Source organism: Echinops telfairi, unplaced genomic scaffold (genome assembly GCF_000313985.2).
Source record: "Echinops telfairi isolate 266 unplaced genomic scaffold, ASM31398v2 ScPeMD7_7467;HRSCAF=8505_1, whole genome shotgun sequence".
In the NCBI taxonomy this organism is placed as follows: domain Eukaryota; kingdom Metazoa; phylum Chordata; class Mammalia; order Afrosoricida; family Tenrecidae; genus Echinops; species Echinops telfairi.
The window spans coordinates 41797898-41818347 of record NW_022111368.1 but is presented as its reverse complement, the minus strand read 5'-3'; the positions used below and the strand labels follow the sequence as shown (position 1 = coordinate 41818347).

Below are 20450 nucleotides of genomic sequence, written 5' to 3'. Positions count from 1 at the left end.
GGGGCGGGTGTCAAATGAAAGGAAGCGGCAAGCTTGCCACTGGCTGCGATCTAAGCTGGAAATGGCAGAAGTGCTACCAGGTAGCGCCAAGGTGTTCCACCACCTGGCTGGGCTGGAGAAGGACCCCATTCCTGTCCCAGAGCTCACTCACCCACACTGCTTACCCTAGGAAAGTCAGACAAAGAGGGGCTTGGGGACTGAGGAAGGAGTGAGAAGGGGCTCTGAGCTCTTGGGGGCCAAGCTGTCCGAGAGGCCACAGGCAGCGCTGGCCCCAGGGCTTTGCCACCACCTTGCAGCACAGAAACTCCCACTCCGCCCTCCCAGTCCGACTGGCCTCTCATTAAATCAGAACCCCCAACACCCTTCCACCCCCACCATTCATCTGAGTGGCGATTGGACAGCACCTGTCAGCACCCCAACTGCACAGCCCTGGTTCACTTTTCACTCCAACTTCTAGCCCATCCCTGCCCACTGAGTATCAGCCACACCCCGACAGAGGTAAGTGGAGGACCTCTGCCACTGCCTCTCCGGTTCCTCCCAGCCAGGGTTGGGGCTTAAAGCAACAGGCATCCTCTGTGGCAAACCTCTTCTGCCTTGTCAGAAAGGGGAAAGAACCATCGAGCTGCCCTAGTGGTGTAGCGCGATTAGGTGTTGGGCTGCAATCCATATGGTCGGCTATTCAAAACCACCAGCAGCTCTGCAGGAGAAAGACTGGGCTTTCTACTCCAGTCAACAGTTACAGTCTCAGACACCCACAGCAGGTGGCTGAGAGTCAGCAAGGTCTCCACGGCAGTGAAAGCAGCCCTCCTGATGTCTAAGGTTGGTATCAGGTTGGGTCTGGGGACCTAACAAGGCAGCTGTCTCCTGCTTATGCTACGGACGATGCTAGATGCTAAGGAGTTATTGAGTCCTAGTGACCCGATGTGCGGCAGAGTAAAACACTGGCCCATCCTGATCGTTACTGCTATGTTAGAACCTACTGTGGCAGTCCGTCTCCTTAAAGGTCTTCCTCTTGTTCACTGACCCTCTACTTTATCAAGCATGATGTCCTTCTCCAGGGATTGGTCCTCCTGATAACATGTCCAAATATGTGCGTCTCACTAGCCTCAACCATACGTTTGCCAACAGACATGACCCCTCTTGACAGTCCAAGGCATATTTGACTTTTGTTGCAACACTCTAATTCAAAGGCATCTTCTCGGGTCTTCCTTATAGATCCTCTAACTTCCCCACCCAGGGGAAGTCACTGAAAATACCAAGGTGGGCCGGGAGTGCCTAAAAATGACATTTTGGCTTTTTTAACCCATTAAAGAGATCTCTGGGTGCCTGATTCCAATTTCTAGACACACAAATCAACCATAAACACCTGCCAGGCCCAGTTCACTTGGCCACAGAATGTAGATACAGAAATTCCTGGCTGGAAAACCCTTGTTCCCTGGTCCCTGGGTGGCCAGAAACACTAAATCCCGGTGTCTGGAATGCTGTGATCTGGGGCTCTGCCCTCAGCAGCTCAGTGTAAATCCCAGCTGTGTTCATTTATTAACTGCAGGGCCTCCCTGAACGTCTTTCTGCTCTGCAGATGCTAAGACTGGTTCAAGGCCGACCCGCTGTTAACAAGTGCCTGGTCTGAACCCACACAGCAGCTCCACAGGGAAAGACCCCGAAATCTGGCAACGCTGGTCCAGGGGCTCTGCTCTTCCGTGCTTCCCGCTCTCTCCTGGGATTGTAGGTCTAGATTTGCCGGATTTGGTCCCAAGTCTGCCTCCCACCCCTGGGCCTGGCCCTCCCCCTCCCCACAGCAGGTGGTTTTCTCAGATGGCAAGAATCTTTCCCCAAATCAGAGCAGATTGAGCCCTGGGAGGAGAAACGGGGGTGGGAGTGGGGCGGGGGGATAAAAGGGGGTGAATCTGGTGGGGAAAGAGGGAGGCCCAGAGACACACAGCCCATTGTCCATGGACTAGAAGGAGGCCCACAGGCCCTGTCCTGTGACACTGACTGTGCCCAGCCATGGGACACGGGGCAAACACACTCACCACTCAGCACAGCTCAGACCCAGAGGCCCTGGGCCAGGGCCAGCCACAGACAAACAGAATACGCGGAAGAAAGGGAAAGGCATTCCAGTAGCTGCACTGAGGTGCTAGGCTGCAGCAGGGCTGTGGTAAGGAGGGTCTGCAGGGCCTCTGCCACAGACCCAAGGTAGCTTCCTGTTTGCCTCCCACCTCCAGCCAAAGGGGAGTAAAGGGGCCTCACCAGGTGCCAGGGGGACACTCTAGTCTTACAAGATACACTGCAATACGATGAGGCTTTCCTCTGATAGTTTTCAGAGAACACTCTGGTCAACACAGGTCGTGAGGCCTGTGGCAATGAAAGTGTTAGGAACAAGAAGGAGGCAACTACTGTGGGGAGCCTCCATCCTGCTCCTCAAACATCAGCTGCCCACCCCTCCCCTGACCTGCTCTCCAGTGAGAGAACCCCAGCGAGTGTCCAAAGGAAGCAAAGAAATGGAAAAGCCAAGGAGAAGATGGAAAGGAGCCAACTGATTATCTGACACACACACACACACACACACACACACGCACGCACGCACGCACGCACGCACGCACGCACGCACGCGCATGCACATGCACGCGCACGCCCTGGATATTGAAAGGTCTTTATTACCCACAGTTTATTGCCATCAGTTTCCCAGCTATACACTGAGGCCTCGGTGTGTCTCCAACCATGCTGAGGACCCACGAGACACGGCCTTTGTCCAACTCTCTCTCCTTTGGGGTGACCAAGGTGCTCCCTGGGGCAGGCAGTGTGCAGAGGGTCCTCAGGGGAGCAGTCAGAGGACAGGAGCAAGCAGCACACCGAGTGGAGGAGGGTGGGAGGTGGGAAGGGCTGGCCCGGTTGCGATGGGAAGGGGCCAGGGCTCCCTAAGTAGGGATGGCGCCCGTGGCAAAGAGCACAATGAAGAGGATGAGGATGAAGACGACCACGCAGATGATGACAATCATCTTCACGTTCTTCCACCAGAACTTGCGAGCCACTTTCTGAGATGTTGTCTTGAAGTGCTCGGACTGCGGGGACAAGCAGAGTGAGTGACCCAGAGCCACATGCCACACACCTAGATGCCACCCCCCAGATGCTTCAGGTACGAACTGGGGTAACAAATCGTCATCTAGGAGAATGTTCTATCCCCCGACCCTGGCAAATGAGCCATCACAACCACCTGGCAGGCCAGGTTCAAATGGAGAAGGTGGGGGCTTCTAGGGAGTTTTCCACCTAAATGGGGGCTCTCAGCCTACACCTTCTCATCTCACCCAGCCCCGTCATAAGATGGAGGGATCTTGTAGACACATGTGCCACCCTAGGGCACAGCCCTGGCAGGGCAATCTGCCCTTGGGAAGGCAGACCTGGGGGAGGGCCGGGACCTGGGTGGATAACATCTCCCTGGCTCCATAACCTCTTTACCCCCGGACTGCTGTACCCAGGGGAGGGTCGGAGGGCAGGATGGGAATGGTGCTGATGATGTCAGTGAGGGACCCTGCACCTCCCCCTCCTTCAATAGCACAGACTGAGGTTCCCTGGGTCCTCCTCCCCAGATGAGGTGCCAGGAAGTCATCCTGCGTCCTTGCACTCAGAGAGCTGGCTTCAAGACTAACCTCAGGACTCCAGAGCCTGAGCTAGTTTCTCCCAGCTGAACATGGAAGCTGAGCCTCTAGCCTCTGCTGAACCTCCCTAAGCATCTGCCCTCAGGCCCTGGCTAGGGGGAGAGAGTGATGAGGCTGGTTTGTGGGAGATATTATTCTAGCCTTGAGCAGTCAGAGGACCCGGCATCAAAGAATTCCCCTGCTCTTTCAGCTCCTCTTTGAAGCTGACTCAGCAGGACTCTGGTAGCTTTTCTTTAATGAATTTAAAAATGGTTAATTAGGGGTGTGTGTATACAGTTAAGATGGGAAGTTGTGCATTCAACAGTAAAAACTGCTCATCAACCCCAACCCATATTCCAATCTGTCCCACTACCCTGATTCCTCTCAATTCTTTTGGGACTCTGTCCTCCTTTACCCAAGTCTATACCTGTCAGTCCTCTCAGACTCTAGTAGATTTTTCATTCCTGCCTGCTAAGTCCTGGAGAAGGCCAGAGGCCAGAGGAGGATTACCCCAAACCCAACCATTCTGCCCTGAAGAGGTCAGGTCTCAATGGTTAAGGGCAGCCTTCAAAAAGAAAACTGGGCTCACTGGAAGGGAACCTATGAACAGAGGCATCTGTTGGTCTTGGAAAACGCATCATGGGTCACTCTGCCCCAAACACGCATACACCCACCACTGCCCCAGCCATTAGAACCCACTCCCTGGGTCTTGTTTTTCCCTACAAATAAAGACTTCCCTAGCCCCTAACACACCACCCTCCTCCGCTCCCGCCAGCCCGGTGCCCCAGCCTTACTGTGGCTTCCAGGTCCTCTGTCTTGTTGCGAAGATGATCCAAGTTTTCTCCTCGGGCCAGGATCCGCTCCACATTCTGGGTCATAATGTTCTTGACGCCCTCCACCTCGCTCTGCAGGTTCCGCACCCTGTCATTTCCTCCACCTCCGCTGCTCTCCTCCTGAGAGGCAACATGGGGTTCATGAGGCTGAGGGGGGTTGGGGAGGAAGGAACAGAAAGCCTCTCTCAGAGGCCAGGGGAGAGCGGGGAGACACTAGCTTTTTAAATACCTGAGTGGTTTCCAAAGAGAATGTTTCTGCTCATTACCTGTGTAATAAATGCATTTTTAACTCTAGACAGTAAACGTTAGACAAGACCAATGTAATGTCCAGGTCCAATGTGCTCCCATCAGGGCTTTACTTGTGCTGCTCAAACATACACCGAATCTGAGCTGGGCTTTCGCGATTGTGTTAACTAATTTTGATCTGAAGTGTAAGCCAAGTATGGGAAACAGAAGGATTTCTCCCAAGTTGTCTCCCCCAAATATATGCCAAACTTAGGTGCTTGCAAATGACTATACACTTGGAGGTCATCAGGAGTAGCCATCTAGAGCAAGCAGACACCACTGTTTATCCCACAACAAGGAGGGCCCACTCCCTTCTGGTAAGGATAGTAGTTGTCTGTTTCCTTGTAGGAGACACCAGAAAGGTCAAACCCGTCCAAGGATGACCAAGGTTTGGCTGCCATCATGAATCTAGGGTCTGCCCATCTTGTCACATGTATACCCCTAGACCTTCCCATTCCTATGGGCACACCCCTAGCTCATCCCCTTCCTGTCACGCTTATGCCTATCACAGATCCCCTTCCTACAATGTGTATGCCTATTGTACTGCCCCTTCCTGTGACGTGTGGTTACCTGTAATCAGGGCCCCCAAATGAGATAAACCCTTGGTTAGCAATAAAGTGGGGGATCTCCTGCTCTTGCTCCCGGGGCTCTCCTGCTTTCGCGGCTGGGCTCCCCCCACAAGGACCATCAAGTGGGGCTGAGGTGAGCATGCTACCATGAATTGCATCTGACTCCATTATTTGACTCTCTCCTCTACGTCTCATGCTCTCTATGACTCTACTATAATCTTTACTTAGTATTGCTGTACAATTGCGCCCACCGGACCTGCGATGATTTGTTGGGGACTCTCCTCTCCCCACAGCCAAGCTGCTGTAAAAGGATTAAGGTTGAATTGCAATACCCACCCTCTCATCACAGTCCCAATCTGATCTAAGAGGAGTTTTCCTGGGGTGTGGCCTGCAAAGCAAGGAGAGATCAGAGGGATACACTATCAGAGGGATCTACTACCAGCAAGAATGGGCACAGGCCCTTTGGACCCAGGTCTACGCTGAGAACCTCCGGATCCAGGAGAAGATTGATGTTAGGACACGTGGGATGTCCAAGGAAGGCTTGGCTACACGTGCTGAAAGGAAACACCCTTTCTTCTTACAGATGAGCCCAAAGAGAGAAAAAGCCTCACCCTGAGCTACTGCCAGGAATTCAGACCTGTGGCAGCCTGAAATGTGAGCGACTACATCTCTGATCGTTAGAACCATGCACTGGAGGGGCCTCTGTTACAGCAGAACTGGAGGATTCAAATAGTTGCTGGCAAGGAAAAGAACCTCGCCTTTAAATTCCACTGCACTGCCCCTGGCTCCTCAGAGGGACAATGAGATAGCGGAGCTACTGTCCCCCCAGGTTCCTTCCTGGCCAGCGAAGAACCCAGCAAGTCTACACGTTCCCAGAGGACTCCGGGCTTTCTCCCATCCTATAGGCCCATGTAAGCCTGGGGATTTTCCAGACCCTGCAGAGTGGACGAAACCCTGAAACTCTTGCTCTGAGATAATATTTAAACCCTAAGCCAAAACTAGACCCTAAAGGCATCTACCAAAAAACAATGGTTTAGTTTAATAGTTTAAAAGGTTGGCCTTGAGCATTATGCATTATGTTCTTTTAAGTACTGTGTTTGACATCAAAAGGAGTCCTGGTTTCACAGGGGTTATGTACTAGTCTGCTAACTGTAAGGTTCAAAACCACCAGCTGCTCAGCAGGAGAAAGATGAAGCTTTCTACTCCCATGAAGGGTTACCGTCTTGGAAACCCACAAGGGCACTTCTACTCTGTCCTACAGAGTCAGCATGAACAGGATCGACTTGAGGGCAGTGGCTTTGTTTGACTGGATGAGTTCACATCAACAACAGCAACCCAAAGATGGGCACTTTAACTTTATAGGCAGGGAATTTACACCAATAAGGGACGACTTAGAAAAGGAAGGTGAGGATGGTTGAGCAACTTGAGGATCATAAGAGTACCCCAAATTAGGGCTCCTGAGAGGGGTATGCTAAGGTCTGAAATGAAAACTCTTTTGAATCAAAAGTAATTTCTTCATTAGGAATGCAGTCTTGTCATTTCCAGAACTCTGTACCGTACCTTGAAAAATTACTTGGTAACAATTTCAGTGAGCACTGTAATTTTGCTTATTTAAAGGCTTCGCGTAGGAAGCCAAGTCTAAACAGTTCTCTTTGCAGATCCTTACCCAAAATAAACTTCAGAATCATAGATGTCTACCTGTAGTCGTGCAAAGAAGGCCGTAAGGGTCTGCAAGAAGTAATCCTCACAATCTGCTGTAACTTGCCTCGTGTGAGATTTAACCAAGGGCATGAAGAAAAGTGCATTGGTTTCAGCTGGCTCATAAAGCCCTGAGGGGCCTCTCAGACACAGAGTGACACCAAAGGACCATCCGCACACTACAGGTAACAGGTGAGTTCTGGGGACGGTGGTCAGCAGAAAGAACAAACACCAAGACCTTCAAGAACCTTGAGGACAGCTCGACCTCATTCCTACACAAAAGATGACCTCAGCCCAGGTCCTGTCACTCCCCTGCTCTCCTCCATACTATAAAACCTGTTGGCTCGAGATGAGCTGTAAGGTAGTTTTTTAGGATTTTTACCTGCCTCCTTCTCAGATTGTTGGCATTTGAATAAAGTGCTTGTAAAATGATTCAATCCCTGTCTCTGCTTTGTGGTTCAGTATTAACAGGCAGCACAATTTGTTCATTCAGATTTCAGGGTCTCATGATTGTTTTGAAGACAAGTATATCCAACTTAATAATAACTCTCTAACTTTTTAAAAGTTGCATCTAATTTTGTAACCATTACCTAAATGCCACCCCATCCTGAATTTTTACTGAAATTACTTATATGTTCTTAGAAAAACTCCCTGCATTATCTTCTCCTTGGATCACTTAGTTTAGAATTCTCCGGATTTTATGATTCCCAGTTTGCAAACTGTCCTGTCTCTCAATAAAATCTCCTCATGTTTAATTTCAACTAGGCCCTGCCATTCTGCTGTATGACATTGCGTGGTGTCAGAAGTGGGATCCAAAGGAGAGCTGAAGGAGCAACTGCCAGAGGCCTGGAAACCCCGGGCCCAAGTCAAGAAGAAACCCCGGGCCCAACAACTCCCCAAGGGCAAACCAAAGAAGCCCAACCCCCAACCGAAATTCAACCCCCTTGGAAAAAAAACCAAGAAACTTAACGAAGAATGCCCCTCCCTTCAACTCCCCCCTCAAGCCGGCCCAAGAACCGGGCAACAAGGGGCCTCAAGAAAGGCCGTCCAACTTCAAAGAACCCCGAGGCCCCGGAAACCGAAAAACCCCGCCAAGGGTTGAACAAGAAAACCAATAAAAAAACCTCCCGGGGTCAACAAGCCCGGTGCAAAATCCAAGGAAGGATAAGGTGGCCGTGAACAGGTCAGAGCACGAGGCTGGCTGTCAATTGCAAGCAAACTCATACAAAGAAGGCACCCATTGGTCTGTGCAAAACCTGGTTTAACCCCCATAATGTTCCATTCGAGGTGTTTATGACTCAGAGAAAACTAAAAGGCGACTCCCTATGGCCTTTTGCCTCTGGGCCAATCAAGGACAGGGCTCTGTGTTTGGGTGAAAACCATAGATTCTGATAGAAAACAGTAAGTGCAAATTCACAAGGGGAGGTAACAGCTCCTGGTCTGGTCTGTAAAATCCACAGGCTGACGTACAGATCCCAGTTAGCATCACCTGACTGACAATTTTCAAGTCAGTGGCCATTTCAAAATACTTTCTAACGAGAGAGACTCACTCACTGCTGTCCAGTTGATGCCAGCTCATAGCAACCCTGTAGGACGGGGTAGAGCTGACCCTGACCCTGTGAGTTTCTGAGACGCTAACTCTTTGTGGGAGTAGAAAGCTCTGTCTTTCTCCTGAGCAGAGGCTGATGGTTTCAAACTGCCGACCTTGCAATTAGCAGCTGAACACATTGAGCTGCCAGGGGTCAATTCCATTAGAAAGATGAGTATATTTCAAAATAACAGACTAGGTTATCTAGCTGGCAAAATGAATTAGGTTTAGAAAAATTAAAATTAAGTTTCTGTTTATAGTTTTTATAAAGGAATTCCAGATGATAGATTCTCTGCTAAGAATTTTATTTCAATCTGGGAAATGAAAGTTTCAATGTAATTTTTAACATCCTAGATATATATATACATGTGATATATATACATATTGATCAAGGATGTTAATATTATATATTATATTAGTACCAAGGATATTAACATATATAATAATTATTAATACTGATGTATACCAAGGATGTTAAATATTCAATATATATGGATTTCCCTCCTTTCCAGGAAGCTGGTTTGGGGGTTGTATTTAAAAATACTATAAACTGAATATGTTTGACGTAACTTAAAGTCTCAGTGATCACTGGAGCCTTTCTACTTCACTTTGTTTTGAGAAGCTTGACTCTAATATAGAATGCTGCTGGATCTGACTTCCTGCATCAAGGTGAAGGCCATGGCTGATGTTTTCTATGGGCTTTTCAAAATTCTCAGTTATTTTTTCTTCCAAGAAAAATCACTTTTACTGTGCAAAACTTTGATTAAAATTTGGGCTATTTTAAAGGTGTACTGATATCCAATAGACTGATGGACCACACAAGGCCCAGCTTCCACCAACTCAAGACCAGAACTAAATGGCACTTAGATATCACTGCTGACCACTCTAAATGGGATTGTATTAGAAGGTCCTCGATAGAGTAGGGGGAAAGGCAAAACAATGCTCAAAATCGACACAAGAAAACCAGACTTACTGACCAGCTAGAGACTGGTGCAGCCCCCACGATGATGGCCCCATGCACCCTGGTGCTTGGAACTGAACTCAGCCCTGTGGCTCCAGTGTCAGCCAGACAACAGTCAGGTCTGTCAGGTGAACAATAACATCAGAGAGGTAGGAATTCTGCAGGCTGATCATTGAGATCGAAGGGGCTGTATTTGCTCTTGGACAAAGTTTAGAAGGCAGGGTGGGTGAGGAAAGAAGGAGGCATGAAAACAGAAGACACAGGGTGGACGTGGGATAAGTGACGTGACATTGTGTGGACCGCCATCAGGGACACGACGCAAAGTGTGCTTGACCTGTCGAGTGAGCAACTAATTTGCTCTGCAGACCGCTTGCCTCACCTTTCTCTCGGGGAGTAGCTGGTGGGTTCCTGTGGCTTAGCGTGAGCAGCCCAGTGCTTAACCCACTGTGCCACCAGGGCTCAAGAGACAGAGCGGGGGAACAATGTCCTCCCTCTGAACAGCACTGTTTAAATTAGACTACAATAGTTCTTCAAAGAATTGACTCTGTTTGGTTTAACTGTGAATAAGAATTTATATCAGTGGAATAGTCTTATATTCCCCCAGGAATTCATGAATTTATTCCAATAATGATTTTATGTTTATGTCAACTTTGAAAACAAAAGCTCTCTAAATAACTTAAGGTAGATACTATGTAAAATTCATTTTAGGAAAGGGGGTAGTTTTCAAGAGTTAATTTTTAAAAATTAAAATATCACTTTATTAGGGGCTCTTACCGCTCTTATAACAACCTATACATCAATTATATCAAGCATATTTGCACATATGTTACCATCATTATTTTCTAAACATTTGCTTTCTATTTGAGCCCTTGGTATCAGCTCCTCTTTTTTTTCCCTTCCTCCCTCCTCCCACCCTCATGATCCCTTGATAAATTATAAATTATTATTAAGAGTTGATTTTTTAGGGAACCAGTAGAGAGGTCTGAGGGGCCGGCCCCAATCCCAACTATATGGACAGCCACCACCACCACCACCCACCCAACTCGAAGAATTTACTTCAGAGGACAGCACTGCAGCTACAGCTCAGGAAGAGGGACATGTCTGATCATAGCACACGGGAGCAAATGAAGGGGGAGGAAGAGAGAGTGGAGCACATCCTGGCCCATCAAGCCTTGAGGCTATCCCTGCTCAGAGCAGCCAATGCACAGAGAGGACCATATGGCCAGAGACATGGCATCCCTCACGGACCCACAGCTCTACAGGGAACAACACTGGAGACACAGTGTGGGAATTGAGCCTGTTCTGACCCCACCACACTGAGGCAAAACACTAAGGGTGTGCAACAGAACAGCAAAGGAAGCAGAGCAAGGAAGTCCCGAGGGAGTACCAAAAATAGACTTTGGGGCCAGGGTGTGGCACCCCATCAGACTGGACCAGAAAACACTCCTAAAGGACAACAGACGGACCTTGAACTATTTACAGGCTTTTCTCTTTTTTTGGTCATTGGTTTGTCTTGTTGTTTTGTTGCTTTGTTTTGCTGTCTTGTTTTTGTACATATTATTATCTCTGCAGGTCTATAGGCTGAATAAACAGTCTGGAGGAGAAACCAATGGGACATAGGGTTCCGGCGGGACATGGGAGAGGGAGAGGTTGGGGAAAAGAAGTGGTGTTAACAAACCCAGGGACAAGGGATCAAGTGATCCAAAATCAGTAGTGAGGAGGGTGTAGGAGGCCTGGTAGGGCTTGATCAAAGGCAATGTAACCGAGAGGGATTACTGAAACCCAAATGAAGGCTGAGCATGATAGTGGGACAACAGGAAAGTAAAAGGAAACAGAGAAAAGAACTAGGAGGCAAAGGGCATTTATAGAGGTCTAAATACAGGTATGTACATATGCAAATATAGTTATATATGATGATGGGGAAATAGATCTATGTGCATATATTTATAGGTTTAGTATTAAAGTAGCAGATGGACATTTGGCCTCCACTCAAGTACTCCCTCAATGCAAAAATAGTTTATTGTATTAAACTGCCATTCCATGATGCTCACCTTCCCAACATGATCGCTGAAGACAAAGCGGGTGCATAAGCAAATGTGGTGAAGAAAGCTGATGGTGCCTGGCTATCAACAGATATAGCATCTGGGATCTGAAAGGCTTGAAGGGAAACAAGTGGCCATCTAGCTCAGAAGCAACAAAGCCCACATGGAGGAAGCACACCAGCCTGTGTGATCATGAGGTGTTGATAGAATCATGTATCAGGCATCAAAGAACAAAAAATCATATCATTATTAATGAGGTGGAGTATGGTTGGAGTGGAGACCCAAAGCCTATCTGTAGACAACTGGACATTCCCTTACAGAAGGATCACAGGGAGGAGACAAGCCAGTCAGGGTGCAGTATAGCAACGATGAAACATACAACTTTCCTCTAGTTCTTTTTTTTTTCCCCCTCTAGTTCTTTAATGCTTCCTCCCCACCATAATCATGATCCCGATTCTACCTTACAAATATAGCTAGACCAGAGGATGTACACTTGTACAAACCAAGAGCTGGAAACACAGGGAATCCAGGACAGACAAACCCTTCAGGACCAATAATGAGAGTAGTGATGCCAAGAGGGGAAGGGGAAGGTGGGGGAGATAGGGGGAAACTGATAAGAAAAATGTACAGAGAATCCCCTCCCTGGGGGATGGACAACAAAAAAGTGGGTGAAGGGAGACATCAGACAATGTAAGACATGAAAAACTAGTAATAATTTATAAATTTTCAAGGGTATGTGAGGGAGGGAGGGAGGGCGGGGGAGGGAGGTGAAAAAATGAGGAGCTGATACCAAGGACTCAAGTAGAAAAAAATGTTTTGAGAATGATGAGGGTAACAAATGTACAAATGTGTTTGACACAATGGATGTATGTATGGATTGTGATTAATTGTATGAGCCCCTGATAAAATTATTTTTTTTTAAAGGGGGGGTTGTACTATGAGACAATGTTTTAAAAGATAAATTTAAAAGAGAATTTGATATATTCAATGTTTTTATTTGTTGCAGCTAAAAGTTAATGGAGTAATTTATGAGCTTTTTAGAACTTGAATGTCAACTAGCATATAGAGCAATCAATTGGGCTTCTTGATGTTATGCCAAGATTTTCATTTATTACTAGGTTGAAGAGTTAATTTTATATTTTGTGCAATCCACCTGGAAGACAAGGATTAACAGAATAAATTTCTGAGTCAAAAACCAAGTTGCATGTCTTTGAAAACAGTTAAAATAAAAAAAAGAAAAAAAGAAAACAGTTAAAATTTCTACTTTTAATATCTTTGGTTTAATAATTCAGGCATGGTTCCTCAGTCTATGATAAACTCCCGACAATTAAATAAATAATTAAAGAAAGCCATAAAAGATGTATTTTTTTTTCCAGAAAGATAAAAATTAAGAAAAACAAAGGGGGAGGTATCGATAAATTATAATTATATAAAAATGCTGTCAAATCAAGAAAAGTGCCCAAAATGTTGGGATTAAAATTGTATGATATTATGTCATAATTTTAATAACATCTTGCTTATTTAGTCATAACTTATTTTCCTTTAAATTTATCACCTTCAAAGCCAGTGATTTAACTGGGGAACTCACATCATTTACCTATAAAAAAATGTTTATTACTATTCAGATGTTTAGAGATGTGATAATCCTAGTTTGTTTTCTATTGTTTCAACTACATACTATTATCTCAAGTTACTATGTTTCATCTGAAACTCTTTGAAAATAGGTCAATCGTTATCTAGAAACATATTTGTCAGAAGTTTTTAAAAAAATTAATTTTATTTGGCTCGATATTAATTTTATAATTAAGTCCCATCATATCTTCCACTTTTAAGAAATAGTTTAAATAATCATGGTCATATTAAGTTTTATCATCTGTAGATAAATTCTTACATTACTGACTTGTTAAAGATGGGTGACCAAAATATTTAAAGAAAAACGGACTATATCCGACATATAAAGAAGGCTATAGTATCCAAAATGTGGATACCATGAGACTAACTCAAGATTTCCAAAACTCTTATACCGAAACTAAAGGATTGCGGGCGACCTAGAATGTCATGGGACCTACGACTCAGTAAACTACCAGAGTTACTATGACTTTTTAATGAGAATATTGCTGATGGTTAGTGTTCTACTTTCTCCATATAATAAACCGTTTCCCCCTTTCTATAGAAGAGTTCGTTATTTGATAACCAAGAGCATGATGTCACCTGCAGGATATCCTGTAAATCAGAAAATGTTACAGCACAGGCCAGGGTTCAGGCTAAATTATTCAGAATTATTTAAATGATTCTGCCATAACATATACATATTTAGTATCCGTCACTCATCTTTATTGTGTTTAACTACTGAGATTTAAAACTTAGATTTATCTTCTCAATTAAAAAAGATTAACACCCTTGGACTGTCCAACTAGCTGAGGGACTTAAACTTCAATTCAATTCAGGGGTCGTGTAGGGGAGGTGAGCATCATGGAATGCCAGTTTAATAGAACAAAGTATTCTTGCATCGAGGGAGTACTTGAGTGGGGGCCCAATGTCTATCTGCTACCTTAATACTAAACCTGGACTTTGTTTCTTAATGAATGGTATTTTTCTTCTCCTATATGCATTTGTGGCATTATTTCTTGGTGGCATTAACCTTCTACATTAGCTTTTAAGTATGTTCTATTTCCCTAGTAATCTATAACTTTTAGTAGCTACTATACCAATTTATTCTATAAATTAGATTTTATCAACTGGTAAAAGGTTATTAGTCTCTCAGTCCCTATGCCTTCTGTGCAAAACAGAAATCTTAGCATATACACTTGCTTTTACTATTAGAACTACTTTCGTTATTCCTTTTGATCGTTTTATACTATCTCATATGCCAATCACTAAAGGAAGCTATTTTATGGTTGCCATAATGTGTATGCTTTTTGCCCTTCTATACTATTTTAAAAAAATAATTTTATTGGGGGCTTGTACAACTCTAATCACAATCCATACATCCATCCATTGTGTCAAGCACATTTGTACATTTGTTTTCCTCATCATTCTCAAAACATTTGCTTTCTACTTGAGCCCTTGCTATCAGCTTCTCACTTTTCCCCTTCCTCCCCGCTCCCCCCTCTCCCATGAACCCTTGATAATTTATAAATTACTGTTTTGTCATATGTTACACCTTCACCCACTTCTCCGCTGTCTGTCCCCAAGGAAGGAGGTTATATGTAGATCCCTGTAATCTGTTCCCCCTTTCTCCCTCACCTTCTCTCCACCCTCCCGGTATTGCCACTCTCACTAATGGTCCTGAGGGGATCATCTGTCCTAGATTCCCTGTGTTTCCAGTTCCTATCTGTATCAGTGTACATCCTCCGGTCCAGCCGGATTTGTAAGGTAGAATTGGGATCATGATAGTGGGGGTGGGGAAGCATTCAAGAACTAGAGGAAAATTGTATGTTTCCTCATTGCTACACTGCACCCTGACTGGCTTGTCTCCTCCCCGCGCTATTTTTAAGATATAAATCTTCCTATACTTTTTCATGTTCAAATTCCCACTGGAGCCCAGCATGAGGATATAGTTGTAAAGTCAGTAGTTAATATAAACCCTTCAGAAGAAATAAAACAAGATAGTAAACAAATCTGCCTGACTCTCCCTTTGTAGACATCTTAGTAGATTATTCAAAAGCAAAAACACTTTACTTCATAGCTTCATTTTACCCATTGGTTTAACCATACTCATTGTTGTTGTACAATTATTTGTATCATCAACTGCTGTATGAAATGTATGTCTCATACATTTCAATAAACTACCAACTCCATTCTTCAGAGGGGAGGGTGGATCATATACTTAGGAAGACAAAACAATCATTGAAATGACTTTAACCTCTCACCATAGTCCAGGCCTCTCCTATCAAGTGAGGTCTCTTAGTTCCGTCCAGTTCCTGTACTCCCAAGCCACTATTTCATATCAATGGTACCCAGCTAACTTATCTCAGGGTCCGGGGTCTTAAATGTCTGTGGACAGACTGCTATCCAATTAAAAGACCCTGCTAACGATGAACTCCTCCTTTGCAGGCTATTAGGAAAATTTAAAACCAACTCATCCTGAAGATGAGACTAGTCCAGCAAGCAGAATACTTAAGATGTGATCGAGGATTTCCTTTGTAATGAGATTTATGTTCACAAAGGGGTACCGAGTAAGAGCACCCCAAATGAACTTAGGACTCCCGGCATAAGATGGAAACTATGCTAAAGACTGCAACTAAAACTCCAGTTGGAATAAACAATCACCTGGGCATCAGGAAAGTAGCCTGTCATTCCTTCCCTCTCACTGTACCCTGAGACATGTACTTGGGAAACAATTTCGAAGCACAATGTCACTTTGTTTGCATCAAGTTTTGCTGGCTGCTTAGAAAGTCCCTTCCAAAATAACATGCTGCGCAGATGCTTACTCAGAGCAAACTTTAACATATGCACATCCTCCCTGTAGTCACTCAACTAGGGGCTCATGCTTCTCTCGGGCCAGATGCACCCAATTTAATGGTTATTCTGTAAGTTTAAATATTAAGTTTGTGAAACGTATGTTGTCTCCTACCAATTAGCTGTACCCTCATGGAGTTTTGTACCCATCACCTGAATGTCAACCATGCACTGAATTTTTACTTGTTACTTGTATTTTCGTAGAGAAACACCCTGTCTGCTTGGGTCACTTAGTTCAGAATCCGCTAGAATTTATGATTCCCAGTTTGCAAATGGGCCTGTCTCTCAAGAAATGATCTTTACTTTCAGGTTCAACTACTCTCCTGTTTGGCTGCATGACAGATGTAATCAACGTCCCCGAACTGTTGAATTCGGTATGTCTGTGCTACCCCTAACAGATCGGTCACTTTGCCCAGCTGTTCTGACTCCTAGACCTCCTGAGCAGTCCACCAGGGTGTCTCTGCTGTGACCCACAGAGAGCTGGCTCCCAGGCCCTCACGAGGCACTGCAAGCCGTTGAGCCACAAACTTCTGCTTTCCTCACCACTGAGCACTCCCTGTGCCCGGGCCCCAGCCTCCTGCCCACTCAAGCAGCTGAGAAAGCACCAGGCCTGGTAGTGGGGAGGGAGGTCAGGCCCTGCCTGGCAGATGCCTCCATCAGCGGTTTTCCTAGCAGGCTTGTAAAGGGTTTTGAGCAGGGAGGGAAAACATTCTGAAACTCCCCCAGGCCATTCCCAGTCGGCCTCCTGAAATGGGCCAGGGTGTGGGCCAGCCTCGAGGACCCTAGAGAGTCCACTTCTGGTCCTTTCACAAGAAGTGGGGGCCGATTCCTTAGACTCCGTGGGCAGACCAACCCTGTGGGCCTTGGTATAGGGTCAAAGTGAAAGGCGCTGGGTACAGAGTCTGCCTCTGGCAGGAATTTAAACTAGAAATAGCAAAAGTGCTACCTGGGATGCCAGCATGCCAACCCCTGGCCCGGCTGGCGAAGGCAGGCAGCCCTAGCCCCCGAAATTCCGACCTCCCTGGGAAGGCCCAGCGCGGGAAGGGAGAAGGAGGGCAGGGGAACAGCCTCCCGGGCGGCTCGGAGCCCTCTGGGGCCAAGCTGTCAGGGAGGCCGCCGCGGGCTGCGCTGGCCCGCGGACGTGGCCGCCAACCTGCCGCACAGCCAACTCCCGCCCCGAGTTCTGGCTTCCAGTTTTGGGGACCCCTCCTCGCCCCGCGTTCGCTCACCATTTCTCCGGGGCCCGTCGGCAGGCGAACTCGTCTAGTGCGTTTCCTCCCGGGACAGCTCTGGGCGCACTTCCTGCTACTCCCCTTGCAGCCCGCCCCCGCCCCCGCGCGTCCCGGGGCGCTCCGGCCACACCTAGCGCAGGTCCCACAGGTAGGCGGCCAGCGTCCTGCCCGCCCTCCCAGGCCCCTCCCAGCCCCAGGTTGGCCTTAAAGCCGCAGGCCTCTGGGCGAACCCAGTCTTCCTGGTCTGGAAGGGGAACCTGGCTCCAGCCACCCTGTAAATTTCTCAGATGGGGCCTCGTGACCTAGAAAGGGCAGCCGTCGCTGCCCTTTGTTCATTTCCCTCCAAAGTCCAGGGACGGAATCAACCCTGAGCACCCGGCCAGCCTAGTCCTCTTGGACACAGAATGCAAACGCAGAAATTCCTCGCTGGAAAACCCCAAGTCCGAGGGTGGGCCCTCCTGGCTCCCCCACCCATGGAATGCTCCGCTTCTAGGTTCCCAGGGATGGCTTCTCCAGCCCACCCAGCGCAGTTCCTGGGTCTCTTCCCCCTCAGTTTTTCAGATGCTAATCAGTTACACCTAGTCCTCCACAAACTGATCACCTACTAACTTCAGCAGGACCTCCCTACCCAGCGCCAGACGGTCTGTTCGTGGAAGAGTACAGCCTAGGAACTAGCCCAGCGGGACACTTTGACTCTGTCCCCGTGGTCACTCCACTTAACACTTAACAGCAACACTAGTACCCAAGTTGGCTGTTTCCTTGGGGGAGGTCATCTCCTGAAGGTCATGGCCAAGAGTCTCTCCTGACTGCCCTGGTTGGAGCACCCTTCCAAAACAACATTCCCATCATGCTGTTGGCCCGATTCCCTAGTCCCACCTGTCACCATGATATGCTTTTGCGACACTTTGCTTTGCCTTCCCATGTCCTTTTTATTTATCTGTTTATCTATTTGGTCCTGTTGTTGCATTTGCTTTGCTTTGTTTTAGTGACACCGCCTATCATGAGTTTATTATACAAGAGAGACATGGAGATTATTTGCATGGTGACAGATTTCAGAACGTCAGTGGGACGGGCAGCTTCACACGGTGCCATTTCAATAGTGGGTTCCTCTAGTCCACATACTTCCCAAGAATGCCACCGTCTCGAAATAAGAAACCACCCTTATCATCTGGAACTACGTTGGTGCCCCATGTCCAGGGAGAAGGGCTTTCTCTCCAGCTCTCACACTCACTGGTTCGATCTCTCCACCCTCTCCCTTCGAGCCGGACCCAACAGCTACGACTGTTGCCTGCAGGACTTTTCCTTGAGGTCTTTCTGGAAGCATCATGCCTCCTTTGGTTACAGTTTCAGCAACACTTCTGTCCACCAGTACTCGGTCAAAGAGGGGAAGAAACTTTCGAAATGCCTGTCCTGCCATGATGCTGAGTGGCCGCAGCCAGTACTCCTCTCACGCTACGCCGCTGCCTTGGTTCCCTTGACGACTTAGCCAATGTTCTTAAACTGTTTTTGAAATACTGACTCCAGAGTTGGCAGTGGCTGGTGGTGAGGAGCCAAGAGCTAGCACATGCCAAGCGCCTAGCACGGAGCCCTAAGGTGCCAAAAGGGAGCAGGGAATGGTGACTTATCCTGAGTTGGGCTGCAAATCACATGGTCAGAAGTTTGAAACCACCAGTTGTTCCACAGGAGAAAGATGAGGCTTTCCACTCCTGTAAAGAGCTGCAGTCTCAGAAACCCACAAGGATGGTTCTCATCTGTCCCGTGGGGTTTTGCTATGAGTCACAATTGACTGCATGGCAGTGAGTTCGTTCAATTTGCCTTCCAGAATTCAGCAGTCCAGAATTTCCCTGCAACGGTCACCGTGGGATAGTGCGGTAGTTCCATAACCTGCTGTCAATTTGAGACTATTAGGAGTGAAGGGGTGGAGTCTACCCTGTCAATCAGGCCGCAGCTTGATGATCTCACTTGGAGGTACGACAGATATTAATAGCTCACTGGAGGCCAGACACACACACACACACACACACACACACACACTCTGCTTGTCTTCCTGCTGACAAGCCACCTGGAGACCCCTGATGGAACCAGAGCCCTAGACCTGGAGGAGCCACATGGAGACCCACGTCAGCACTGAGATGCTTACAACACCACTGCATCCACAAGATCTTCCTGCGTTTGATATCATTGCATGTGTTCCGTGAGTCTGAAGAGAAAATTATAGACTGGTATCAGACATATGGGCTGATATTAGACTTATGGACTTGATCTGGACTGGGCTGGTATGTTTTCTTAATGTAAAGTTGCTCTTTGATATAAAGTTTTCTCTTATGCACATCTGAGTGTCTCTGGATTTGTTTCTCTATGTACCAGGACTAGTACAGATAGGTAGGGTAAACCCAGTCAGAAACTGAGCATCCTAGTCACAGGGTCTGCCTTATAGACCAGTGAGGAGGCCCAGGGGAAAAGAATTTTCCATCAACTTGGCACCAGGCCAGGGATAAATCTCCTTCCTGTGTAGCCTTTATCAAGAGGAAGAACAGAGACATGCGGAAGGGAACCAGCATTCCTAGCTTTCCTGGAAGAGATTAAAAATTCCAAAGAGGAAATATCAACTCCTCAAACAAATACTTTTAAAGGATTTATGAAATTTTGGACCTCTGTCCCCTGTAGCAGGAGCCATGGTGGTGTAGTGGTTACACATCCGGCTGCAATCTGTAAGGTATGGCAGTTGGAAACCACCAGCCTCTACAGTCTCGGAAACTCACAGGGCCAGGTCTACTGTACCCTACAGGGTTGCTGTAAATCCCACTGACTCAATGGCAGTGGGTTTGGTTTGGTCCCCTGTAACAGAGTAGCCCTGATGGTGTAGTGGGTTATTTGTTGGGCTGCCACACACCAGGTTAACAGACTCCTGTAAAGAGTTACAGTCTTGGAAACCCACAGGGACAGTTCTACTCTGTCCTCTGTGGTCACCGTGAGTCAGAGTCAACTAGATGGCAGTGGGTGTTTGTTTGTTTTGGCTTGGTAGCACAGAGCCTGCTGACACTGTGAGTCAGCAGTTAAAAACCCACCAATGTGCTCTGTGGGAGAACGATGTGGCTGTCGGCTCCTGTAAAGATTTACAGTCTTGGAAACAATATAAAGCTGCT

At 47.0% G+C, this 20450-nt stretch overlaps 1 protein-coding gene and 1 long non-coding RNA gene across 2 annotated transcripts in view; one reads left to right on the top strand and one right to left on the bottom strand.

Annotated features, from left to right (window-relative positions):
- LOC123520948 overlaps nt 1-19261 on the top strand; it is a 21357-nt gene extending 2096 nt beyond the window's left edge. The window contains exons 2-4 of the long non-coding RNA XR_006679458.1: nt 3019-3136; nt 16382-16446; nt 18291-19261. This is a non-coding gene — a long non-coding RNA (uncharacterized LOC123520948). The remainder of the gene's footprint in view (nt 1-3018; nt 3137-16381; nt 16447-18290) is intronic.
- Nucleotides 2640-17407, bottom strand: VAMP8 (vesicle associated membrane protein 8). Its single transcript, XM_045283924.1, has 3 exons — nt 17302-17407; nt 4430-4588; nt 2640-3062 (listed from the first exon to the last, which is right to left on the bottom strand). Exons 1-3 carry the CDS (start codon nt 17302-17304, stop codon nt 2919-2921), a joined length of 306 nt encoding a protein of 101 aa, XP_045139859.1. The 5' UTR covers nt 17305-17407; the 3' UTR covers nt 2640-2918.
- Nucleotides 19262-20450: the final 1189 nt, after the last annotated feature.